Below are 27,052 nucleotides of genomic sequence, written 5' to 3'. Positions count from 1 at the left end.
TTTCCTCATCGCGGAGCGTCACAGCGAAAAAAAAAACAACAACAAAAAAAAAACAACAGTCGGAGGTTTTAGAAGGAGATCCGAGTTCCTGTTGGTCCGCCGAGCATCGCGGCCCAGATAGCGCAGCGGCGGTGGCGGCGGCGGCGGCGGCAAGGGAGGGAAGGAAAAAATAATGCAAAAAATAAGCTTTTCCACGCTTGAGACGTCATGTGGGCGCAAGGAGGAAGTTTTTTTTTTTTTCTTCCACCTATACAGGAGACCAGTTTCAACACGAGAAGCTTCAGATCAGCGGCGGGTGTTTTTTTTCTCTCTCTCTTGGGGGAGGGAAGTTGAGTTTCATCGCTTCGACGAATCAGGAACCGCATGCACATTTTAATCCTTGTGCTTCAGACTGCCCACAGGTGAGCAGCAGGCGGCCGGCCGGCCGGGACGCAACCGGCTCACGTCCATTATCGAGTCCGGGCCGCGTCCAGTTTTCACCAGCGGCAGGGGGGGGGAGAAAAAGTCTTTGCTGCCGCTGCTGCTGCTGCTAACGATCCCGTCAGGACAAATAATAAAAGCCAAAGAAAAAGCCGAGTTTCACATCTCAAAGGTGTGTCGCCACTTGGTCTGCAGGGAGGCGGCTGATTGGTCGGTCGGCGTCAGTGGAGGGATGTAAGGCGTCTCCATCAATGTGTTTTTTTTTTTTTTTTTTTGGCGGGGGGGGGGATGAAGGACTAATGGCCCAGCCCCTGTATCTCCACCTCCACCACCTCCAGTCCAGAAGGAAAACACCTCCAGCTGCAGTTTTACAATCCTCGAGCTGCTTGTTTTTTTTTTTTTTTGGTCTTTTTTCGTTTTGTTGTTTTTTTTTCTTATCTTACACCCAGACCCAACCCGGCCCCCCTGCCCACCCACAGGCCGACCCCCGCCCACCCACATCCATCAGCGGCGGTCAGACGTGGGTCTGCATGCGCTTCTGCAGCGGGCGGGTGAGGTCCGAGTTCTGCGAGGACGACTGGGAGTAGTGGGAGGAGGAGGAGGCCGAGGCCTTGCTGTCCTTGTCGAACTGCACGTAGCCGTCCGGCTTGCTGTAGCTGCTGACGCTGCTGTCGCACTGCGTGTCGACGAAGGAGCTGGAGTCGCTCAGCGAGCCGCGCTGGAACTCTCGCTCGCACAGCTCGATGGAGCTGCTGCCCATGCCCAGCACGAAGCGCTGGCTGTAGTCGTACAGGCGGTTGGGCCCCGCCCCCAGCGTGGAATAGATGTTGGTGAAGGACATGCCCGTGGGGACGCGCTGCTTGCCCAGCGTGGCCGCGCTGCCGGGGTTCCGGGCCTCGGCCGACGACTGGCCCCCGGCCGTGGTGGGCGTGTGGTGCTCCTTGAAGGTGTTGACGCTGTAGTAGCCGTTGGTGGGGTCCTGTCGGCACACGGAAACATCTGTTTAGAAGGTCCGCAGTGCAGCATCTGGCCTGATTTAACGGTTTTTATATTGATGAAAGCTTAATGTACTGCCCACAAATATATTGATAAAAGTGAAAATAATTACATATATCTTGCTCATATATTTCATGTCTTCAGTATCTATCTGCAGTATAGAAAGTTGTAAAGATATATATATATAAAAAAAAAAATACATGACAAGGTGTGTGCAAACTTTTGATTGGTAGTGTATATCCAAGAATATACATAGATAGAGATGGAAGCTGAGTGAGTGAATTCAAAATTGAAGGAAAACACATTCGAAGTTTGCAGAGCGGAATAGCAGCGAGATTTCAGCATTAGCATTCTGAACCGCTTGCTTGCCGCTAAACTCTGCTGAAAGGTAAATTAATGCAGGCACAAAAAAAAATGGAGGAGGGCAACCAACTGTTCCTTTATTTACATGCACTTAGATGCATTCTTCACCAAATGGGGAGCCGAGGTCATCCCGGAGGCAATTACCATTCCAGTTTCGGAATAAATAAGAAAACAGGCGGCCTCGTCGCGCCATGAGAGAAGTGCTTCTTAGCGCCAGGATTTAGTCATCCCCCAATGTTAACCTTTAAAGCGTGTTTCCAGCTAATTGAACAGACTTGATTATTCATAGTCTGGCATCTAGTGTTGTCGCAGCAAAAGTTCACTCTCTTAGCGGCTTTAATTGGACCTAAACACATCGCGGTGTCTGTGATTTATACAAAAAAAGGAGAAAAAAGACGGCTTCCTAGGCTACGGCTACGCCGAGCTGTTGCCAAGAGTCCAGTCTAAGCATGTGTGAGTTTGTTTTGCTTTTTTTCCCCCTAAGATTTTACCTGAATGGATGTGAATGTCAAGAGCAGCGAATGTGTGGAGCAGAAGAATTCTCATCACGGGAAGGGAAATGTAGAAAAGACCCTCGTTATGCTCGGAGGGGATTGTTTGCGCCTGCCCTTTATCTCTTGTCCTGTTTCTTACCCCCCACCCCCTCTCCGTCCCCGCCGCGCTCCCGAATCGCGTTCGCCGTCATTAGCCATGATCAAAACGTGCGGCGGCCTGGAGGGGGACACGTACACAGGGAAACTCACCGGCGGCACGCCGGAGGGAGCCGTGAGGCTCGGACGAGAGGGCAGCGGGTGGGTTGGAACGAGCTGCTTTTATTTTGTTGTTTTTCCTGACAATATTTTAATAATAATGCTCGAAAGGTTTTAAACCCTGCATGTCAATTTACCTCCAACACAAACTGTTTCCAGTCTTTATTAAAAAAATGAATTGGTTTCCCGGACCAATCAGCTTCCCTTTAGCCGCGATAGAAACCTGGAAGCGCTGCCGCTAGCTAGCCTGCCTTCAGATTCAGATTTCAGATTTATTGTCATTGTCACAGAAACAAAATTAGGTTTGGAGCATAGTCACTGCATTGTTTAAAGTGAGGTGCCAGAGGTGCACAGGTGCTTAAAGCTATTGTTCGCTAAATGCTAAAGAAATTAGCGCGCATGCTTCTCAGCAAGACTCAGTTGTGCAAACAGCTCTACTAAGAACTACAATTCGCCCAGTCAGCTTACTGAGGGCTCTTTACCAGACGGATGCCGACGACAGATCCGGAAGATTTATACGTTCCATCGGGCTCATAAAAAAAAAGGGAAATATTACAAATGAATTCGTCTTTAATGGGAAACTGCATATTGGGGACGTGTGAAAAATGTCACAGTGAGTGCAACGTCAGCGCATAAATAATCAGCCTCGCTCTGGCAGTTAAAAAAAACACCCCCGAAGAGAACCATCCATAAGGTGGAATTAGCACCTTTAAGTAAGTTTAAAAACAGCTGAGGGGCCAAGCGGCCTCTGATTTCTGCAGCGGCCTTTGATGAGAGACTAATTAATAAAAAATCGGGTGCTTTTGCCCCGTGGACTTCTGGATCCTTGAAAAATCACACGTATCTGGAGAGGGATTAATGCCGTTCAGCTATTTTTGGTGCGGCAGGCTGAAGACCACCCTGGGCCCCACAGGCCTGGAACACACACACACACACACACACACACACACACACACACACACACACACACACACACACACACAATCTAATTTGCTTGCAGTGAGCGCTACCTTTATGTGCTGATACTCCTTCTCCTCCTCCTGCAGCACCTCCAGCTGCTTCAGGACCGACTCCTGCTGGAACTCCCCGCGCTCCACCTGCACAGGAGCACCAGGGAACATGCACTAAGCCTCTGGGCAGCTGCTGACATTCACTCAGTAATTTCTCACTCTCTCCCATTTCTTTTTTAACCTTCAGATTTTCAGATTTTAGAAAAGATCACGAACATGATTCGGAACGTTGGATGCCTTTTCAATTAGTTTGACGAAAACATCTCATTTGGATCAGTTTAGCTGATCTCGTTCCCTTGCTTTTTGCCAACAAAACAAAAAGTAATGAATGAGGATAATCCTGAACTGCAAATAGTCCGACCCTGGAGCGAGCCGGCTGACACCGGAATGCTGGAGATGCTCCTTTGTGTTAGCGTAGCCCGCAGACGACGCCCACAGTCGGATTACCCAGAACGCATCAGCGTCTGCACCGTCACAACGTGTCGGGGTCGGTTCCGCTCACCGGAATATAAATATAAACCTCCAATAGCAGCACCGCCGCCGCCATCACAAGAAGGAAAGGAAAAAAAAACAACAACAAACAAACAAACAAACAAAAAAACAAAAAAAAAACACTTCCTTTCTCCTTTTTTTTCTTTTTGCTAGGCGACGCAGCGCTCGCAGCCGCGAGGAGGACTGTGGTGAAAGTAGAACGTGGCGACACTCACACTCACCATCAGCTGTTTCATGGAGGTGTGCTCCTCGTTCTCGCGCGCCGCGTTGTGGTCCTTGTGCACAATCTCCACCCGGATGTCGTTCTTGGCTGACACGACGCCCTTTAGGTCTGGCGGGGGAGGGTTGGGGGGGTGAGACAAGTGGGCGGGGACAGACAGACAGACAGAAACAGACAGACAGACAGAGGGGCAGAGGTTAGAACTCCGGAGAGACGACTGGACGGACGCTGTGTCCAAAAATCACCCACTGGTTCCCTCCTCCCCGTACAGGGAGCTCTACGCAGCTATACAGTGCACTCTATATCTTCAATGGGTTTTTCTTTCATTTTCATGACTATTTACATTGTAGATTGTCACTCAGGGCATTGCAACTATGAAAGAACACATGTGGAATATGGATTAAACAAAAAAGTGTGAACTCATGTGTGAACACATTTAGGTTTTTAACCTTTTTTTCTTTTGCCACATTAATCCACATGTCCTGGTCATATGTTTGATGTCTTCAGTAAGTGTCTACAGTGGAGAAACTAGTGAAGATAAAGAAGAAACAGGTTTGTCCCATCTTCTGACTGCTAGCGTATATATGCATTTTCCGTGAGAAAAGCGTCCTCTCACAATAAAAACAATAACACCTATCGGGAGGCGTGGGCGCAATGCATGCTGGGACACATTGCCGGGTGAGTGACCATTGATCGTAAACTACATTTAGGGATACAGTGTGGGATATACTGAGTGGACTATACAGTGAATACCGATGTTCATACAGGATTCGGACACTACCACTTAATGGCGTATTCCATATACAGTGCACTATATAGTCAGTAGGGGGCGATGTAGGACACAGCCCGAGTTTCCCCCAGAAAAGTCTGATTCATCACAAGAGCGTCTTTTCTTTTGCCTGCGTACACATTATGCAATCTCACACCGATTCATTTTTTTTTATCATCATTACTCTCTTTTTTTTTTTTTTTTTTTGGCTCATTCAGTTTGTGGGACAATGCGGACTGAGACAACTGTCACATAACAAGGTCTTACTTTCTGTCTTAATTTTGCTTGCAAGTTCTCTCTGGTGAGCACAGATGGAGACGGGCAGTGAGGGCATAACCAGGTGCGCTTCCTCTGCAGTGCACAGACAACAGACATGCTGAAGGGACCTGCAGCAGCAGCAGCAGCAGCAGCAGCACAAGTCGGCTTGTCGGGTAGAGGCGGCTGACCTCTGACCCCAGTCACATGGGTGGGTGGGTGGTTGGATGGAGGTGAACACGACGCATGAGGTGGACAATGGCCTCGGGGGTGGAGAGATTGCGTGGAATGAGCCCTGTTGTTGTTGTTGTTGTTGTTGTTTGGTTGCTTTGTGTGTTTGTTTTTCTTCTTCTATGGATCGATGCACCGCCAAAAAAAAAGACGTCCATCATCTGGATGCTCGCAGGTGAAGAGTTTTTTGGTTTTCAGCTGATTGGCTGCTCCCACGTGAGTAATTCTGACTAAGAATTAAACATCCCGTATTCCACCACCATTAGTTCAGCTTTAGTTTCAGGTTGATGAAAATGAACATTCTGCAGGCTACAGTGTTCAAATTACTACAAATGGTTACCATTAGCAGTTGTCTTGGTTACAATGGATTCATTTACTTGTGGCTCACAATCCTTCGTCTTTGCACGTTTACTTTTTTTGCCCTTCCCCAACCGCGTACAAAGTCACGTGATCAAAGGACACTCATGACGTCACTCGCTCTCAAACTGGACCTGGTTAGAATTCTTGGGCGGGATGGAGACACTAAATGTGGCAATACGGGACCTTTAACACTCACGCTGATGGACGTTCTTTTTGTTTTTCTTTTCTGTCATTTTCTGTGTGCTCGGTGGAGATGCAGCGCTGGGACATGCGTGTGCGCGTGCGTGTGCGCGTGTGCGCGACAGGCCGACTTACTCCTCTGCGAGCGGGTGCAGCAGAAGGCTCCCACGGTGCCCATGAGGACGATGAGGGCCACGAAGGCTCCCACGGCAATGCCGATGATCACCGCCACCGGGAGAGACTCTGCAGGGAGAGAGAGAGAAAGAGAGAGAGAGAAAGAAAGAGAGAAAGAAAGAAAGAAAGAGAGAGAAAGATATATATAGAGAGACCTTTAACAACTGCGTGCTGCACAACCTCTTTAAATGTACATGAGCAGCGCGTTCCGGTCGCCGCCTACACAAGGCCGCTAACAAAGACCAACAGGGGGAGCAGGGACATCGTCATTCAGGTTACAAGGACACAGAGTTAATGAAAAAAAAGAAAACACACACACACACACACACAGGAACAATAGCACACAACAAAAGGTGCACGAGCCTTTTCAAACAAAAATTAATTGCCAAAAGCGTTTTTGTCATTGGTTCTTTGAAAGATAAACTACAAATAAAAAACTTCCCTCTTTGCTGCTGTCATATTGGTATTCCAATTAACTTTTAATGATTTATCACTTCTGATTCAACCTTGCACGAGTCCTTTTATCAACTCTGGCTCATTCATCAGGCCAAACACCAAAAAAACAGAGTTAACTTTCCCTGAATTCTAGATCATCATCTTCACCTTGTGATATAAACCACTGCAGGAGAAGAGAATCCGTCTTGACAAAGTCAAAAAGAGAGTGTTTATTGATCTCCATTGGGTTCGATAACCAATCAGAACCCAGCTAGCCTTAGTTAGCTCGGACGGATTCAGCTGTTTTCAAAGTGATTGACAGACGGATCGAACAAACCACCTTCCAAGTTTTCCAAACACTTTCTGTGAGCTCTTCACCAAATGGATGCATGTGTGGATTAGCCCAGTCATCATTTTTAATTAGTTGTTACAAATTATTTTTTGAAAATTAAACCGGCCTGCAACGAGTTTGGCGACATCCAGGGTCGATCAGACCTGCGTGGCCACGTTTCCGCCGCTTCCTCATTAAGAGTCATGTTAACGAGGGGAGCCGCAGCCCACGTCTGTGACCTTCACAAAAATTTTTTCAGCAAACACAAAACAAGCGCCCCCCCCTCGAGCCGCCCCTCCCCCCTCTCTACCCACGCACACAGGCACCATGAAAGCCCCTTTAATGTCTCCATTGATCAATGTCACTTTTGCACTGGCAGCTTATAATTTTTCATTTGCCGATAAGTGGAGAGAAAACACGGTTTCCTCCGGAAGAGGTGAAAGGTCAACAGATAACAAGTTGCTCATTTACGAAAGCCGAAAGGAGGCGGAACGAGTTCCAAGGCGGCGCCGCCGTCACACCGGCGCCGCCGCCGCTTTGCATTCAGGCGGCGGCTCGCCGGGGTCACAAGTTTAAATAAATCGGGAGTTGCACCGAGCCGGGTGGGGGGGGAAACGATTTGCTGAGAATTTATCAGCGTGGTCATCAGATTTAGCGCTCGGCACATCAAACGTTTTCAGAATTCGTGCCATGCAGCAGAAAAAAAAGAAAAAGAGAAAAACATCCTGCAGGAGGGAAAAAAAAAAAAATGCTATTTCGAAAACAGCCAAGCACACACACGCACGCGCACACACACACACACACACACACACACACACACACACACGGTGAAGAGAAGGAAAGGTGGGAGTGGCCGAACCTTGGCTCCCACCTTGTTCCTTCAGCCGAATGATCTCAGTGTCGGAGCCAAAGCTGTTCCACGCCGTGCAGTTGTAGATGGTCTGGAAGTCGGCCGGCACGATGTTGCTCATGGTCAGCGTGGAGATCACGCCCTCCTCCGTGGTCACCGTCTCCACCGTGTAGCGGCCCGACGTGCCCGACTCCAGCACCGTCTCCTTCCACGACCAGGCCTGAGGAAGCAAAGGGGGAATATTTTTTTTTTTTTCAAGTAATCAAAGAGAAAAATATAACAGCCGTTCTTGACAGCAAGCAAACAAACGAAACAAAAGCAAATGTAATTACGATTAGAATAAAGTTACGGCTTCTGCGCTTCACACCATTCAGTGGCAACACAGAATCTTGCTTTTACTTTGCTAAACACCGTCATGGAAACGCAGCGAGTGTCTCTGCGGTTGCACCGGATCCTCCTGCAGCAGCCGCAGACGACAGTCGCTGCGTCCGTGTGTGAGTAAAAAGCTCTTCAGGACAACTTCATGCTGCTGAAACAGCAACTGGACGCTTTCTTGTTTTTTTTTCCTGCAAAGGTCAGAAGAGTCTGAAAAGTAAAGAGCTGCAGGTGGAGCGCATCCAACAAGCGCATCTCAGGATTCATAAATAACTCTTCAGTTATAAATAATGGTCTCCATAAAAAAAAATGTTTTTTTTTCAAACCAGCCCGCCCACACACCGGATATTTCTCTTTCCATGATGTGTCTGTGATGCGCACGCAAATATTGAATTCTAACAAATGCACAGAGAACATAATTGCATGTGTGTTGCGGCACCTGATGCAAACTGAACCTGCGTTTACAATCGTCCGTGACCTCTGACATTCTACAGGGGGCGACGCCTGATTGGCTACGGCCTAGAAATGCATCGTTGAATCGGCCGTTGCTGACTGAACAGCAACATCAACTGCACGCATGTTTTTGTCGAAATTCATAAACACGTTTTTTTTTGTTGCCGTTCAACACAAAAAAAGTTGTTGTGTGAGCCTTTAAAATTGTGCCTGGACGAGTTTGGCAGTTGAACACACACAGCGACGCGACGGACGGCAGAGATGTTTGCGTGCGCGTGAGGAAAGTATTTGAAATCCCAGGATGCATCAGCAGGATGGGCTGTGTGCGTCTCATGGGTTGTGAGAGGCACGCTCGGGGTGGAGAGACGCTGCCGGCTCACTCAGCCCCCCCCCAATAACTGCCGCATCTGCTGCAGCAGCCAACGTCCGCATGGATCCGTGCAAATCGTAGCACGGCGGGGTGAATGTAACTTTTAATCAACACGTGGAAACTTCATAAGAATATACATTTAAAGGCTTTAAAAGAATTTAATTTGATGTTTGTTTTTGTTTTTTTATTAGTCTTCCTAATATGTGAGGAGAAAATAAACAGTTTTCCTAATGTTTGGCCCTGACTCTGTGTTAACAACATTAAACATTAATGACCACATAAAAAAAAGTCATTCAGTGACTTTAATAAAACGTTTATTTATTATTATTTGTATTCAAGTTCTAGTAATGATATTTATACTTTCTGCCATTTGCACTGAGCTTTTTAAAATTATCTTACATTAAAAGTGCATGAACTGAACTGGGCAAAAAAAGAGAAAAAGGTCTTTGATGGAGAAGGTCAGTAGACTGCAAATTATAATAACTTTGAGCACTTTGAGTGCTGTTGACTTGTAGGTATTTGGACTTGCGGGTTCCTACAGGCGACTCTCATGTTATTTGTTTCACGGTTTACCAAGGAAACTACAACAAAAAATAAAAAATCACAACTGAGGATGAAGAGGCACGGAGACAAACGGGTGAAAACATTTAACATGGCGCGACATTCGGAGATTCATCGCCGAGCGAAGACGGAATCATTAATTGACTTGGAGGACTTAAGTCAGGAGCTTCTTGTTGTTTCTCAGTGGGGTGGAGTTGGAGAGGATCATTTGAAGTGGTGGAGAAACAGTCCACGTGCCGCTGGTTAATTATACCGCTGCTTAACGCCGGACATTAATATAATAAAAGACAAAATAAGATGACAAAGTGCAGCAATTAGCTGCACACATTTGGAGACACGAAGTGCATGTTCAAACGCAGGAATTAATAATAACGGAGGCGAAAGAGGCCTGTTTTTTTTTTTTATTATAAACTCCATAAATCTTAATGGGATCAACGCTGAGAGAGTCAGCGTGTGAATTAAATGACAAACTGAGGTTCCAGTCAGGTTTGTTTCCAACCCGGCCGCCCAGGAAGTTACATTCGTGCACCGCAAAAAATATATTTATGAAGAAAAAAAAAAAAAAGCAGCAGCAAGGAGCCGCATTTAAGTAAGATGCATGAAGAGTTATGATGTGATAAGAAGAAGGAGGGACTGAACTGAACTGAGCAGGAACCTGAAGGCTCCGCTGCAGTTCAGAAAATGTTTTCCCACCTGGTCACAGTTCGAAACAGGCAACAATTGTGTTACCCTGCATAAATCATCATTCTGTGCAACCTTTATAAAAAGAAAAGACAGAGTTATTCAACCCTCTGTGTCTAAGTCGAGTTCTGTAGTTAGAAACACCCCCGACTGACATTGAAAGACTTGAAAACTTTAATTTCGGTTCTTTGTCGGAAAATTCCTGAATTTATAAAACTTTCACTGAAGGCAGCCTTGACTTTAAACAATGGCTGTGTGTGTGTGTGTGTGTGTGTGTGTGTGTGTGTGGTTGTGAGAGAGAGAATCTCAGAATCACAGAAAGTTGACAGCAATGATTTTGTACTCACGATGCGGTCGGGAGGAGGCGTGCTGCGAATGAAACACTTGATTTGTCCTTTCTCTCCGTGCAGGGCCTGCTGGGTCTGCGTGCTGGAGATGGTTGGCGGCCCTGATGGATGAATGAACGGAAGAGAGGGGGAAAAAAAAGAGAAGAATCAAAAAGTTGGAACCATTAAACTCATTTCCAGTTTCAGGTCACATGACAATTTCGCCCATAAAACGAGTTTCTCAGCTGCGTAATTTCCTCATCACTGCTCCCCCTCCGACCCCCCCTCATCCCCCACGCTCTTTTTTTTTTCTTCTCTTGGGCGGCAACACCTGTGCCGGATAATTTGGGACTCCTGGCGAAGATTGCGGCGTACGTGGCTCATCACTCTGTACAATCCAGTCAAGGACGGGCCGCGAGCGAACGCAGCGCCAGGACTCATCCTGGACGGAGCAACTGTTGATTTATGAGCCTGGCTGCGTTTCCTGAGAGGCAGAGAGGCAGCGTGGCTCTGTGGAGACCATTAAGGAGTTTTTTTTTTTTTTTTTTTTTAAAGATAGAGGATATAGTTGGAGGAGGGGAGGATAAAAAAAAAATAAAAAATAAAAAAAAAACAGCGTCCGCTGCAAAGGTGGTAACAGGCTTGTTTAGGTCGAAACAAACGCATCGATCTGCAAAAAAAAAAAAGAAAAGAAAAACTCAGAAAACAAGCAAGCACTGAACTGCAGCGCTGGGTCGCAATCCCATAATGAGCCATTAATCAGGCAAACCGGCTGATCCATGCAGCGCCCTCACACATTCCAATGTTTGCCCTTGTTCTTTTTTCATCCTTTCAACACAACAGCTTCATTATTATTCCAGGTTTTTGCTCAAACCCTAAACAGGAATTCTATAATGAATAAAATAAATAAGCAGGAAAAAGTGTCGCCAGATAGGCCGGTCGGACGCGCCGTCTCCGGGTTCTGTTGCCGACGGCGACGGCTCGGCCTAATCGGGCGCCGTCGCTGCCATCTGGTCCGTAGGCTGTTTTTGGCGGCAGGTGACGGCGCCAAAGCCGAGACGAGACGTCACACGTGACCCAGTTCTGTCAGTCAGCCGCGCTTTTCTTTACCCAACCCCTTCTGGTCTTGAGGAGCTCACAGCCACGCAGAGACGGACAAAAACGGGAGAAGTCACGGATCACAAGGCCGAGACGGCCAGAAGCCGATGAGGACGGAGTTCAGCTTTTCAGCTTGTTCATTTATAGGTCGCATACGGTTATCTCATCAAAATAATAATATTAACCTATGTCAAAACTCCTCTTTTCAGGACACGCACACGCTTCTGACGGTCAACCTGCCATGATGTCACAAAGGGCACTGAAGCCCCTTCCCACTTGCCACCAGCCAGGTGGCAGCTCCGCCCTCTGAGACTGTCTGTCTCTCTCCCTTTTCCACAAAACATCCAGAAGGTCCATCACAGCCCCAGTTTGGGCAGGAGGCTGTAAACACCGGGCTAACAAACACTGGTTCCAGCAAAACCGACAGGAAGTTTTGGGGGTCGTGAAGAATTACAGGGCTCCCCGATTGGCCGTTGTTACGCATCACTTCCTGTTAGCGTACCGAGCTAACGTCTGAAGTCAGTCACGTGTGAAACTAATCAGCTAAGTTTCCGTTGTTCGCTCCATCTCTCAAACGGATTCTGTGTGCTTCGAAACGAGAAGGAAGAGCCGCCTCCTCACCACAGTGAAAGGTTGAAGGTTAACCTTTAACCTTCAACCTCGCTGTGGTTTCTCATTCACCGCCGCCTCCGTCTCCTTCACGGCAACACCTGTTTATCGCAGCTCTTCAAAATCAAAGACTCGAAGGCGAAGAGGAGGAGGAGTCGTGGTGAGAGAGTCAGCGCCAGGTTCTCTCGCCCTCTGCACTCCAGCTCGTTCGCCATCTCCCTCTGATGATACATAATTGCAGTTTATTACCTGTCTCTTATTAAAATGAATTAGCATTTTAATGAGACTCGGCCAGATGGCGCCTTGGTGAAGTTGCTGCTGCTGCTGCTGCTGCTGCTGCTGCTGGAGGAGGAGCAGGAGGAGCAGGAGGACCACGTCGGCCCACCGCTGCAAGAAAACATCAAGTGCTGCCAATAATTTGGGGGGAAAAACTGGATTTTCAAGTGTTTTCTGGGGGAAAATCAGGTACCGGGCTCGTAAATAAACAGACGGAGCCGCAGCCATAAATGTCAAAAAGCGAATGAGGGGCCGGCAGGCAGCAGCAGGAGCATCTCGTCTGCAGGTCACCATCTCCAACCAGGAGGTTTGGCGTCAGCATCCGGTTTAAACTGGATCGATACTTCCATTCTTCAGCTTGACCTCGATGCAACAGAGTTCTACTGTTTATTGCCAGCAAGGGGAGTGACCCTCTCAGAATAAGACACGCCCCTCCGTTTTTTCATTTTCATTATTTTTCCTAAAGTGAATACTGTACACACTCACTGCCTCAGCTTCCCTTTCACTTAACGTCCAGTTGTTTTGTCACTGTACGTGTTTGTAGATTGACCAGTGAGTGAACCAGTAAAGGTTCATTGTTACAGGCAGTGACATTGCAACGACCTTGAATTTGTCCTCAGCTGCATCTACGGACGCAAGGAAGCAAAATCCAACTGCTTTTTTGAGTAGTAGTTTGTTTTTCTGCATTTTGTTTTCAGTGACTTTGCTTTTTTTTGATGATTGTTGATTCTCCAAAAACTTGAGACACTGGGGCCTTAAAAAAAAAAAAGATGATGGCGGCAGCCGGTAGAATTTTCTAAATGTTAAAGTTTTCTGAAAGGCTTTTCACACTGGTTTGTTTACCTGCTGTATTTTAGGAAATACAAAGTTGAAAAAAAACAAAACCAAAAAAAACATCATAAAACATCGGCCATGTTAACAACAGGGAATGGAGAGAGAAAAACTCTCCTCGAGTCGGAGCGAACGGCGGAAAAAAGAAACAAAGCATCGGAATGGAGTTTGTTTCTCGAGAAAATAAAAAAGGCCAAACTGTGTCGTAAAATAAAACAAAAACCAAACAAAAAACCCTGGTGTTGATGAGAACAACACCTCAGTGTGGCCACTTGCAGGGTGATGGAGAAGGGCGCCCGACCACTACAACTTTTTAACGCACTCTTAAAGACGCAGGCAAATAAATTTCAACCGACGGCCGAAAAGGAAATGATCGTCGATAGAAAACAGTTGCGAACCGCCGCCGCTGCGCTGGTGACAAAACAATTTGGCCAATGAAGTCTGAGGACATCAAGCGGCTTGTTGACTATATTGCCAGCCTATAGCAGCAGCAGCAGCAGCAGCAGCAGCAGTGTGTTCATCTTCCTTCTGCTGCTGCTCTGTTTGTAGGAGCGGCGGCAGGCGATCACCAATAGTTCATCTTCTCTAATTGGTCAGCCGAGGCGGCGCCGCTCAACACACACACACACACACACACACATGTACAGAGAGAGACACACACACACACAAACAAACACACACAGGGCTCTCCTCCCGAAACGCCCCGACGGCAGAGGCACACTCGCCTCATTTGGCTCGCTGCTTCGCAGCCGCTGAGACTCTCCCCCTCTCTCCCACCTCCACCCCTCGCTCCTCCCTAACCCCCCCCCCACCCACCCCTCCTCCACTCCCCTATTCCCCCATTCCCCCCTCCTCTCTCCTCCTGCGAGCCACGCTGTCTTCACTTCACACCACCAAAGACATTAACAATAATAACCGGGGACAGATGGTGCGGGCCGGGGAAAAAAAAATAATAAATGAAAGAAAAAAAACAAAACATGCATCCTCTTCTTCTCCGAGCCACAAGTCGCTCCTCATCCAAATCCTGCGGCTCTTCAGGAGCACGATTCCAGTTCCTGTCTTTTCTTTTGTCTTTTTTTCTTGCGGCTCGCAGAGAGAGCGAGAGAGAGAAAGAGAAAAAGAGAGAGAGAGAGAGAGAGAGAGAGAAGAGGGAGAGAGGGGCATTTCGGAAAGAGAAAAAAAGCTTTTAAAAAGAGAACGTGTCCTTTGCATTATGCACGCAAACAATTGTCCGCGTCCAGATACCGGAGCGATCAAAGTGATTTGTCACGGCTGGGTCTGTCGTCTTATAGGGGGAGAGAGAGAGAGATCTCAAAGAACTGGGCGAGAGAGATAGAGAGAGAACTGGGACGAGACTGTGTGAAAAGCATCTCATTTGTTTTTTTTTTGTGTGTCAACATAAAGCTTTACACAAAGGGTTTCAGGGCAGCCACCGAAAAGACACCGACAATCTTTGATAGAAGTGCAAAGAAGGCCTTGTTTCATGCTTCAGATATATTTAGCGCCCCCCCACCCCCCTCCCCTGACCCTATTTCTTTTTCTTTTTTTTTTAACCCTCATTATTCCGAGTGAAAAAGGGAAACGATCAGATTTGAGACAGCAGCCTCTCTGTTGTGGACGTTCCTCCCGGAGAGTGACGCCACCCTCGCACTGACCCCCCCGCAGCTCTCAAACACAGCAACAGCTTCTTGAATAAAGCCGCCCCGCTGAATCACCAAACATTTCAAATCACAACATCGCCGAGAACGAGGAGAAAAAAAAAACAAAAACAAAAACACTTGGCCAACGGTTGAAAGGCCGGAGTGGAGGCCCGGGGTGGAAAATGCCACGGCGGGGCTCATTTCACGCTCTCTTGACCGTCTTTGGCGCCGCGTCCGCTTTCCAAATAGAGAATCCGAACTGGACTCATCGAGCCCATCTGTCCGGAAATCAGCAAATTGCCCGGTCAGATGAGTGAAGCTGAAATTAATATCTATGGGATGTTTTAGGGTCAGTCGCTGCGTTGCATGAAAAAGTGAATCGTGAAAAGAATCTTTTTCTGCCTCAGTGCCTCACTCATTTTGCACCTCTTTAAACCTGGCCGTTGCCAGTTCAAAGGGGTTGGGGATGCTAATTAGCAGGGCAACCGACAAACACAACGAGGGGAGAAGATCAACAACCAGCTCGGAGGCGCTGCGGGACGCGGCCAGATTCTCCCTAATAGGATCCCTCTCGGTGGGACGCCCCCAGTGCTGCAAGCAAGTGTGTGTGTGTGAGTCTGCGAGTGTCGTTCTTATGACAGAGTGTGTCGCACAAAGGCGGCCACACAAACCAGGAAATAAACGATGTGCTCTGCTAATTGTTGCGCGCGTGGCCGGACATCACGTCAGATCACTTCCCTGCACGCCACCACCGCCACCGCCGCCACTGCCACCACCACTGCCGCCGCCACTGCCACCGCGTGCGGAAGGTCGCGTGTGCGTGCTGGATAAATCATCTCGAGTGCGGATGCTCCGCCCCCCCAGCACTGAAATTTCAAAACCAGAGTGAAGAAGTGGCTCTTGAGCTGTGCTTTCTGCAGACGCTACATATTGTTTTAAGTAAATTGTTGCCTCTAGCGTGGATAATCAACATTATTATCCGTCAGCCACCAAAGGTGGCGCACTCGAGGCAGAATCGAGAGACTTCGCAGTGACCAATCAAATGAGTTCGGGTGACTTTGGGGGCGTGGTTATCTCTATTTCCTCGTAGGGAGAAAAATCTCGCCTCGCTCGCTCCCAGCCAGCTCCCTGAGACGTGCAGCCGCTCCACTCCTCCGTTCGCAGAGTTGTTTGACTACAGACTGAGCGACGTTAGCATCCGTTAGCGCCTGGAACACAAGCGGCCCCTCCCCTTGCGCCCCCACCCCCGCTAGCTATTTGATTATAATTAAATTACACTCTTCCCCAAGGAGGGAAGGAATCCTCGTGTCGTCTGTGTGGCGTGTCACGCTGCGAGCCGGCGGAGAGAAAGAGAGAGAGAGAGAGAGGGAGGGGAAGGAGGAATAAAAGACAAGAGAGAGAGAGACAGACAGACGGGGGGAGTGACAAATTATAAACACATGTAATTTAAATTATGGCTCTAAGGAAGCAGGAGAGGGGCGGGGGCGGGGAAACATTGGAATGTGACGGATATATTGTACGACTGCACTGGGATCAGTTGTATATTTTTACTGCGTGATGGCGATAGAAGGTCGCTCCCCCATGGCGTGTCCGTGAAGGAGGTCACACCCCCTGGAGTCACAGATGCAGAATAGGCCCCAAACCAGAAGTGTCACTTTTGCACATATCCCATAATTAAAATAAAAATATTTTTTTTTGTTCTCTTTGTTATGTTCATTTCGCTGCAGGAGGACTTCCGTCGCATTGGTAGGTCACATGATCAGACGACTGCGGCGGAACTGGCGGAAAAGCCGCCACTAGGTCCCACTGCAGCCACGTAACAGCATTTCAACGTTGGCGTCAAGCCTTTCGGAATGACTTCGCTCAGGGTTGCCAGGTCTGAGAGGCAAAACCAGCCAAGTATATAAGTATATAAGGAGTATTCTCCTTAGAAAAATAACCCATGTAGATTCCTCAGCAGCGGAGCCATCAGTTACAAAGTGTTTAACCGGCGACGCTTCACTTTCAACTCCATCCTGCTATTTCACAAATCACAACAACATGTGCGTAAACTAGCTGTGTGTTGAGAGAGGCAGGTGTGTGTGGGCGAGCGCTAGGACAGCGTGTAAATGTGTGTGTGTGTGTGTGTGTGTGTGACTGATGACAGCGCCGTGGCATCACTTGTGCGCTTGTCTTTGACGCTTGTGTTTATGTTGTGTTCTGGCCTGAAGTCACTCTTGGATAGGAACATGTCTGGAGTTGAATAAGTGGATCTTTATTCCAGATTGCGATTCTTATCACGATCTGCACGTCTTTTTGCAGGAAAAACTGCCAACCTGGCAACCCTGAGTGCATGGCCAGAGGAGAAGAGATGTTTTTTTGGAGGAATAATGTTGTTCTTTGGGAAAGCAAATATTTAGAAATGTTGCGGTAACGCGCCATGGGAAGAGAGGAGCCGAGAAAAAGACTCGTTCACCCGCTCGTCTCAGCCAATCGACACGCAGCAACGCAGGAACCCGGAGGTGAAGCCCCGCCGGCAGTGTTTGCACTTTCACAACTTTTCCTTTTTTCTTTTTTTTTGTCGCCTCGAGAGGATCTGAGTAAATAAACGACTTCTCGTGCAGCTCGGACGAGGGAGGAGGAGGAGGAGGAGGAGGAGGGGAAAATGAAAGATGATGAATTTCAATTATTCAGGAGCGGGGAAAGAGGAGGCAGGTAGCTTTGGAATGTCAAACACCAATTCAGCCAGGGAGGAGGAAAAAAAACAAGACAAAACAAAACAAAACAAAAAACCCTGTCAAGACACGGCAGCCTCACATGACGACTGCACAGACGACGCACAACATCTCCACGTCTGCTTTGTTTGCGTGTGTCCCAGCGAGTCGCGCACTTGTTGTTTCAACGTTATAATCTTTATTAAAACAATCTGTCTTCCTTCTCTGGCGCCGTCTCTCTTTTTCCCTCCGAAGCGAACGCGGAAATAAAAAGGGGGATGAAAGCGTCGCTGGAACATTATGCATTCTTTTGACATATTATGAAGACGCGCCGAGGACGACAGCCAATCAGCACAATGGGAGACAAAGGAATTAGTCATGATTTCTTTTTTTGGTTTTGTGTTGTTGTCTTTTTGTTGCGCTTTGATTCCGAGTGGATTCCTGCTCGGGGGGGTGTGGTGAGGGGAGTGGCGGGGGTGTTGTGATCTCACGCTGGAGGGAATTCTGCCGTCCTCCTCCCTCTCTGATATGCAAAGAACGAACGTCGGGGCTTTTTGAAACGACAATCTTTACGCGCCAACATGTCGCTCACAGGCAAACTCTTTTTGTCAGCGCTGGGATACGACGTGCGGCGTTAGCGCTGCTTCGTCTCCTCCACGCCTCTTTTTTTTTTGTCTTTCCCGTCTATTTTTTTTTTCTCCTTTTTTTGTCCCCGTTTCCAGGTCGTCTTCTCCGATTCGCGCGTGAATTCCACGACTGCGCCGCCCAACCCGCCCGCATCCAGGCGTCGCTGCCTGAATACCAAGTGCAGCTAATGAAGTCATTTGTTTGAGGGTTGCCAGGTCTCCCGCCAAGGCTGGCATTCATTAGTCAGCCGGGCGCCTTTTGCAAAAAAAAAACAAAAAAAAAACAGCGACTCGCAGTGAATATAATTAGTGGCCGAAGTACATTTCACCTGTTTATCAGATGTGAATGTCTCCGAAAGAGGGCAGCGATTTGAGTGTTTGTTGGACGTGACAAAAAAAGGCCACCATCACAGTGGCGGAAGTTCGCCTCTGTTTCCCCACTTTTATCCAGTTGCCTGGAAAAAAAAAAAGTACATCTTGTGTTTGTGTATTGGCTTTATCGCTTCTGTTTCTGAGCCAGATACAAATAAAATGATCTGCTGCACTAAAAAAAATAAATAAAAGAAATCCACCAGGACAACCAGAGGAGCATTTTTTTGTTGCCGGCCGCATCAAAACGCAGCTGCTCAGCTATCGACCGCAAACGCCTGGAGATTCTGCACCTGCTGCTGCTGACTGGCGACTTGTCCGCGGCGTCACGTCTTACCGTTGACGGTGAGAGAAACCTCCTTCTCGCCGGCTCCCACCCGCGGCACCACCGCCCGGCAAACGTATTTCCCAGCGTCCTCCTGTCTCACGGACTTCAGCGTCAGGAGGTTCTCGTTGCTGAGGACCTGCAAAAAAAAGTTGTGTCAAAAGATCAAGACGGCCAGAAGAGACGAGACGCCTTCAACCTTTTTGAGATATCGACAAAGCAGCGCAGAGGTGTGGAGAGGGGGAAAAAAGAGAAAAGATATAAGGCTCCCGGACAATTTTTGTACCTTAAAGGGCAACTCTGCTCAATTATTAAAATCCAATTTAGGGTCTTGGACTCGGTGGAGGAAGGGGAACGCTTGGTTTTGCCCTTTGATGTTGACAGAAGTGAAGGTGGAATGAGTCAGAATTCAGGATCACCTCGGTAGATCTCACACCAGCAGGAGGCGACGAAGAGGACCCAAAGTTTCAGAAGGTTTGGATTGACATTTCTTCCAAATCCATAAGCACTCGCCAAAACAAAACAAAACAAAAGAATCAATACACTCACCACTCCAGATCCTCTCTTCATCCACACGATGGTGAGGGAGGGGTTTCCCGTCCAGGCGCAGTTGAAGACGGCGTCAGATCCCAAGTCCACCTGCAGGGACTGGGGCTCGGCCGCCATCCGAGGGCCGACTGTCGAGACAAACAGGAAACACTGACTGTCTAAGGTTCCTCGAGGTTTACATGGAGCCTAATATTCCAATTAGAATTGGGTTAGAAGCCCAAATGGAATAAAAACGCTTCATATAAACGGCTCAATCAGAATAAACAGGCCTAAAAACAGAAGGGAAGTTCATTCTGCACAGGGGTAGAATGTTCCTTTTCCCCAAAGTAAAATATCACGTCAACTTGATATTTAATCATCAACAATTGTTGTGATTAAATAGAGTGGCTTATGTGGACACCACGTTGGAATATATAAATTCCAAATTGGAAGTCCTCAAACAGCAGAAAGCAAAACAAACAGACAGTCCTGCAAGGTCCCAGCAACTCACAGTAGACGTCCACGTTGCGGCTGATGTTGGTGCTGCCCAGCGGGTTGGTGACCTCGCAGGACACCGGCTCGGTGAAGAAGGAGTGGTCCACGATCACCTCGTAGGTGTCGCCCGACACCTCCTTGATGATGCTCCCTCCCTTGGCCCACCTGGTCGAGAGAGAAGGGGAGAGAGAGAGAGGAGGAGGAGAGTGGTAAGACAGAGAAAAAGAGAAGAAGAAGATGGGAGAGAGTTTTTCCCACACGGCTCTGTGTCAATGAGATTGTCTTGTGTGAATAAATCATCATTGCTGGGCAGCAGCTTCTCTCTGCGTTGACTGACTGACTGACTGGCTGGCTGGCTGGCTGACTGGGTGGCTGGATGGCTGGCTGACTGTTTAGCTGACTGGCTGGCTGACTGACTTGTTGGCTGGCTGGCTGACCGACTGGCTGGCTGACTGACTTGCTGGCTGCATCCTCAGTCTGTGGCAGCCCCTCCTCGCTGTGCCGAACTCCCCCGGCGACGGGGAGCAGACAGCGCTGCTCCTCATTATGCCAGGCGGAGGGTGCAGCGCAGAGAGTGCCAGCGAGCAAGAAAAACAAATCAAAAAATGATAAATGGGACGCCCCCCCTCAAGCCCGCCCCTCCCCCTCTGCCCCAACCTACAGAGATGCTGGCTGGCTGACACGCAGCGGCGGCTGAAGTTAATAAAGTGACACGGGATCACGTCAGGAACATCTGTTTCTGCTGCTTTGTGTTTTGGTGTCTGAGCGATGGCCTTGGGCTTTGACAGCAGCTTCAGCTGCCACGGCGCCCCCTGTCTCCCACCCCCCCAGCAGGGCCCGCCGGTGCGGGACTTAAAGGTTGGTTGCAACCCAGGTTGGCTACATGGATTGGAAGAAAAAACGGAGGCAGCATTATTTGTGCGTCTCTACAAGGGTCTTTTTGGAGGAAGTCACAGTCATTGAAAGTCATTGAAAGGTAAACAATGGCGAGTGGCGAGGGAAGCAGCGAGGGAAGCAGCGAGGGAAGCGACGGAAGCTCTCTGTCTCTTATTCCTGCCAGAGCTGAGAGCACTTTTTTCCTGGGACTTTCACCCGGAGCCCATTTGTTTTCCATGACTGAGCCGGTCGGTCCCACGCTCGACTTGAAACGCCATCATTCAAATGAGGACAGATTACCTCGTTCAATCAGGAAGTGAAGTGAGGCAGAATTCAAATTGGGCTTCGTGGGACTTCTTCTTCTTCTTCTTCTACTACTTCTTCTACTACTTCTTCTGCTTCTTCTTCTCTTTTTAATCGTTCCATTTCTTCTCTTCCTCCGGCAGCAGGAGCATTTTTTCTCTCCCAGTTTTGCTCTGGAGTGACAGAGACACATTTAGGATCTGCGCCGTCGCACCTGTGTGTGTTTCCTGCACGTGCTGAGAAAATAGGCCAGACGGATGCTGCTTGTCCTGTCTGATCCTGCAGGAGTTCTTCTCCTTCTTCTTCTCCTTGGTCTTCCTCTATCACTGTGAGCGCGTGCAGCTGCTGCAGCCGCGGCGGCGGCCTCGGGACGTGACGTTAGACGCGGCGCCTCATATCCTCCATCACATCCGTTACACATCAGCGCGGGAGATCGCGGCTGCCGCCTCGGCGTGAAATATTAAAGGAATGTGGAAAGAGCCGTTACATTAATGATGAGCGAGGCTGATATGATGAAGCGTGTGGATCCTCGGCGTCATTACCATCCTTAACGTCTCTGCTGTAGTTTGTCGGATGGAACCGTATTAACGATCAGCTCCAGAATGGAGGGGTGAAGGGGTGGGGGAGATAGCGGGGGTGTCGGGGGTGGTGGTAGATGAAGCCGGGGCTGGTGGGAAGCCCCTCGCGACAGCAAGCCAAAGCCGCAGACACAAGAGTGATGAGGCTCATCACGCTTGGATTTGCACAGGTCAAAGTTTTCATTCAACAGAGAGAAAATCCCTGCAGTTTATTTAGCCAGCGGAGTAAAAATATCAGCAAGGTGTGGCGCCCTCTCTGGTGGGAGCTGGTAATTTCTGTTGCGTATCATTTCCGAGCTGTCGAGTGACTCCAACCGGCTTCACCGCACAGAAGAACCGATTTACGGATGAACGGCTCGTCCATCAGCGTCTACATGGATTCACAGGTGATGTAATAATTTCACTTGACGCCCAACACGCCCACTGTTACTCATGTGACCTTTTGAAGTTGAATTTGCAAAGCGGTTGGTCTGGGCCTGCTGAGATTTCCAGAATCATATTCTTCTTATGTGCGAATGTCCTTCTTATGTCTTTCCGACTTAGAAACAGAAATTGTTTTCAGTGGCCCTTGAAAAAACTCCACCCAAATTATTCCAACAACCGATCAATTCCTTTTTTAACTTGCTATAAAGTGACCGAAGCGACTGGTGGTGACACAGGAAGCCAAGAACAAGACGAAACAGGAAGTAGCAGCGGGGGAGATGATGCTGGCTTAGATGCTGGAAAAGGAAAGAAGGCCTAAAAAAAATGAAAAACAAAGACGTTTGGTCCCTGGGCGAAGAAGAGAGAGGGAGGAATGGAGGGTGGTGGGAGGGTGGGGGGGTTGCTGTCATCCTCGGGGAGAGCCGCTGCTCTGCTGGCGTGCTGGGCCGTGTCCAAGACCCGTGTATAAACACGGGGCGACCCCCGGGTAACACGACGCCTCGCCTCCCCCCGGGGGAGGACGAGGGAGGGAGGGGGAGAGGGGGAGGTGGGGGAGGAGAGAGGGAGGGGAGGGTCGGGTCGGCGAGAGCTCTGTCCATGTCTGAGTCACTTCACACCGCAGTATCATCTCATTCAAAGACAAAGGGTATGAATCAACAAGACAAGGGAGCAGCTCTGTGTGTGTGTGTACGCGCGCTAAATGGACAAACAGCAGCAGCTGTTAATGGAGGCGGAGGAGGAGGTGGAAGGGGAAAAGGGGGCGGCGCTAGCGGTGCTGTGGGTGCTAGCGGTGCGGTGGGCTTCTGTGTTGCAGGAGGTGATGAAGGCGATCACAGAGTCACAATTAAATGAAGCAGGTGTCTCCGGCTAGACCCGAGTTAATATCAGGACCAGTGGTCCGTATCGGCACCAGCGCCGCCGCGTCCGTCCGTCGTTCAGCAGAATTCGGCTGAATTCTCTGCGGAACGCTACGTAAAAAACCAAGCAGCTCCTGATGTGATTGGACGGCCGGGGAGATGAGGAGCAGCTTGACGTCCTCCAGAGAGTCTGAACTGTCTGAACTCTTGATGATGACATCAGTTCTGGGTTCAAGTTCTGGATTAAAATATAAAACGACAAATGTTCACCAACTAAAAACCAGTGGTGAAAATATTTCATCTCTCAACACAAAAGTGGTGAAAGCAGGACGAGTGAACTGTGTTGAACCGCGACGCTGCGGGTCCAGTCACTGCTGTTCGACCTTCACCTCCAAGGTCGTGGCCAGGTCAGTTCACCGGGTCGGTCGCCTGGTGTGCAGCGGTGGAATCATGTGATGGGCTGAAACTGCAGCGTTTTGAACTGAACAAGACAAAGTGCTGCTACGCTGTGTTTGAGGAAGCTGCAGGAACAGGGTCAAAGGTCATCACACCATCATTATACTCGGTATGACAGCAACATTTTGATGTTTATTGTCCTAATCACAGGGGTCGTAAAGTCTTTTTCCCAAATTATTATTAATATTATTAACCTTTAATGCTGATGAATGAAACTGATGACATTCTGGTTGGGAATTCTCAGAGCTCCGGCCAAACCTCCACAAACAAGCCCCGCCTCCTCACCAGCCCAGGCAAACAAACACTCTGATTGGCCGAGTCGAACCCGCCCGGCTTTGTTTTGTCCCTTTGGTGGGTAAACAAACGCAGCACGGTGGTGATGAAGATGTTCCGACCCGCTCGTCTCTCCTGCGCACTCAGAGCGCCACTTTCCCCCGAGCGCCGCCGTCTGCCAACGCATTTGCGGCCGTCACATCACTCTTCGGCTCCTTCTGGCTCGCCGCCGAGCCCCAGAGTCCCGCCCACCGCCACGAGCTGCCCGCCTGCTGCCCAAAAACATCCCAGTGCTATTTTCACTCGTCCTGTCTTGTGTTTTTTTTCTTTTGTTTGCCTCGACTTTAGATACACTGAGCTGCTGGTCATCACCGGGGGTTGCTGGAAGGCTGTGCTGCCACCGCCGCCGCCGCCACTATCTCGCGGCTGTGTCTGAAGTGCATGCTGGGAAGGGATGGTTCTCTTGAGGACAGAAAAGAGGCCATCTGTGCGAGAGCTCCTCTGTCCTTGTGCTGCATCAGATCCGGGAGGCTAGACGGAGTGTATTAGCGCTGAGGAATGGCCTGAGCGGCCTCCCGCTCTGCAACTCTCACACGGCTCCCCAGGGGCTCAGGGATTGGTGTTGGGGGGAGATGGTGGTGGTGGTGGTGGTGGGTGGGTGGTGCGGGGCCCAGGTTCCTTGCTGAAGTCTCTCTGGCCGAGCATTACCACAGCCCCCGGGATGGATAAATCAATCAATCAATAAATAAATCGATAAATATGAAAAACACAAGAGGGCCCCCTGTCTACCACGCCCTGATGGTGCATCCTGGGGGGGATGATTCCCAACACGCTTGTATAAACCTGTCAGTTGTGTGTAACCTTGAAAGAATCGGGCTATTATTTTATTTATTTATTTATTTATTTTTTCGTTTTCAGACGGGAGTCTTTAAAATCCAACGCTGGATCATGTCAATGGTGGCGAGGGAGAATGAGAGAGAGAGAGAGAGAGAGAGAGAGAGAGGGATGGAGAGAGGGATAAGAAAATGGAAAGAAATAAATTGCATAAGGGGAAAGTTCAACCTAGTGCTTTTTTCATTCTGTCTGTCAAAACAGAGGGTTGTGTGTGTGATGTGATGTGTCGAGGCCCGCGGGGAGGGAGGGAGGGAGAGAGAGAGGGAGGGATGGAGAGAGAGAGGGAGCGATAGAGAGAGAGTCTGATTCCAGCATCGATCCGCTCTCATAACAATGGAGGTGAAATACCTCTTTTTTTTTTTTTTCGCAGGTTCAATAGGCGTCCTGTCTCTGCCGAGCGCCTACACAATCAAATACAAACCTTGTTTTCCACAATATCCCTGCCCTCCTCCCTCCTTCACCCCTCCTCCCCTCCCTCCCTCAAACCGTTTTTTCTTTCAAAAGGGCAGAATCCATCAGAAAGGCAACATCTCTGTTTTGCCACCTGCGAGTGTGTTGTACATCCATTTCATTTCCCAGCAGCCCAACAAGATTCAGAGGCGGCCAATTCCCTTTGCTATCGATTTCACTGCCTTTTATTTATTTATTTTGATATTTTTATTTATTTATTTATGTTTTTTATTTATTTATTTATTTTTTTTTTTAAACAAAACCTCCCACGCTGAAAACCACCTCCTGACAAATCACTCCGGTATTTCACCGCTCGTTGCCCGGTAAAGATTTTTTTTTCTTTCAGTTCAGTATTTTTGTTTCTTCATCACAATTACAGACATCGGGAAGAAAATGTTTTTCTTTTTTGTTTCCAACTTTGCATTTTTTTAAAGCAAACTTTCTATTTTCCTCTGAGCAGTTACCTTCTCACTGTCCTTGCTGTTGTTTGGCCAAACTACTTTCAATTAAAGGACCTTGGGTGGGGATGGTGGAGCTCGATGACCATTAAAAACAGGTTTAAAACAAGCTAAACGGCTGGAAATTGGACCGGGCCTTCACACGGAAGGTAATTATGCACTTTTTTTGGGGGGCGGGGGCACGTAGGGGGGTTATGATGGTTTGAAAAGGACTCGGAGGTGCACAGTTTCCCTCCAGCACCTGTGGTTTATTCATTACGGGCTGACTGGCAGGAGTGCAGCTGTTGGATAGTGAAGGTCGATTATTTTCTAATAAATGCTCCCCTTTCCAAAAACCTGGTCGTTGAGTGCCAGATAAGCAAGAGGAAGGTTCTTCTTTCCATCCATCCTTTTTCTCCACCACCGCCTCTCCTGCAGCGAAGGTCACTGCAGCCTGTCAGAGCTGCACTGGGGAGAGGGCGGGCTACAGAACCTGGACAAATGGCCGGTTTATCGAAGGGCCACGGAGAAAGACAAACAACCACTCTCAGACACACACACAAACACACACACACACACACACACACACACACACACACACACACACAGATAATATAGAGCTCCCTGTTTGCCTCACATGCATGTTATTGGACTGATGGGAGGAGCCAGAGAACCATCCATCCATCCATTTTCAGTGCTTCTGAGCTCAGGGTTGCAGGGGTCTGCTGGAGCCTCTCCCAGCTGTATGAGGGTGAAGGCAGGGTGACACCCTGGACAAATGGCCAGTTCATCGCAGGGCCACACGGAGACAAACTAAGACAAACAACCATCCACACTCACACACACACACCTACGATGGCAATCTAGAGCTTCCATTTCACCTCACATGCATGTTTTTGGCCTGTGGGAGGAAGCCAGAGAACATGGAGAGAACCCACGCAGACACAGTCAGAACATGCAAACTCCACACAGAGAGGTCCCAGGCCCGGAATCGAACCCCCGACCTTCTTGCTGCGAGGCGGCAGCGCTAACCACCACTGCGCCACTGCGTCTCAGGAACCTTAGAAAGTGAAATAAACTGCGATACGACAAGAAGTGTGAGGAACCGCTGCACTCCTCTGGTGGAACTCTCAACACTCTGCTCGCTGCTCTTCACAACTTTGGGAGGAGGGTTAAACGGTCGCTAAGGGACAGCAACTCAAACCTCTGTGCAGGCAGAGAACACGCAGGCCGCTGCTGCCACACACTTCTATCTGTGTCCTTGTGCTGAGTTCCTCTTGTTTCCTCTCGGTTGTTTGTTTTGTTTTTGCCGGTGTTTGTCATCATGGCCATGTGAGTGCTGCGGCGGTTAAAAGATGCCTCACAAAGGAAGAAGAAGTCGAAGAACTTTTCTTTCGTCTCATTCTTGGCAAGT

The 27,052-nt window shown here is 48.8% G+C and overlaps 1 protein-coding gene across 13 annotated transcripts in view; it reads right to left on the bottom strand.

The window, feature by feature from the left end:
* Positions 1–895: 895 nt before the first annotated feature.
* The window catches only part of kirrel3b (kirre like nephrin family adhesion molecule 3b), a 156,806-nt gene continuing 130,649 nt past the window's right edge, over positions 896–27,052 (bottom strand). For 2 of the 13 annotated variants that reach the window (XM_076049768.1, XM_076049771.1), the window contains exons 8-17: positions 20,108–20,256; positions 19,618–19,745; positions 19,081–19,207; positions 10,623–10,723; positions 7,845–8,055; positions 6,181–6,288; positions 5,287–5,370; positions 4,246–4,361; positions 3,539–3,625; positions 896–1,399 (exon numbers count right to left, since the gene is read on the bottom strand). In XM_076049768.1, coding sequence (XP_075905883.1) covers positions 935–1,399; positions 3,539–3,625; positions 4,246–4,361; positions 5,287–5,370; positions 6,181–6,288; positions 7,845–8,055; positions 10,623–10,723; positions 19,081–19,207; positions 19,618–19,745; positions 20,108–20,256 — 1,576 coding nt within the window. In that variant the 3' untranslated portion in view covers positions 896–934. The remainder of the gene's footprint in view (positions 1,400–3,538; positions 3,626–4,245; positions 4,362–5,286; positions 5,371–6,180; positions 6,289–7,844; positions 8,056–10,622; positions 10,724–19,080; positions 19,208–19,617; positions 19,746–20,107; positions 20,257–27,052) is intronic. The other 11 variants (XM_076049769.1, XM_076049782.1, XM_076049772.1 and 8 more) reach the window with 7 other exon arrangements.

Source organism: Nelusetta ayraudi, unplaced genomic scaffold (assembly GCF_046127955.1).
Source record: "Nelusetta ayraudi isolate G7.1 ecotype Tasmania unplaced genomic scaffold, CSIRO-AGI_Nayr_v1 ptg000120l, whole genome shotgun sequence".
Taxonomy (NCBI): domain Eukaryota; kingdom Metazoa; phylum Chordata; class Actinopteri; order Tetraodontiformes; family Monacanthidae; genus Nelusetta; species Nelusetta ayraudi.
Note: the sequence above shows the minus strand (reverse complement) of the source record. Positions and strands in the feature narration are given on the sequence as shown.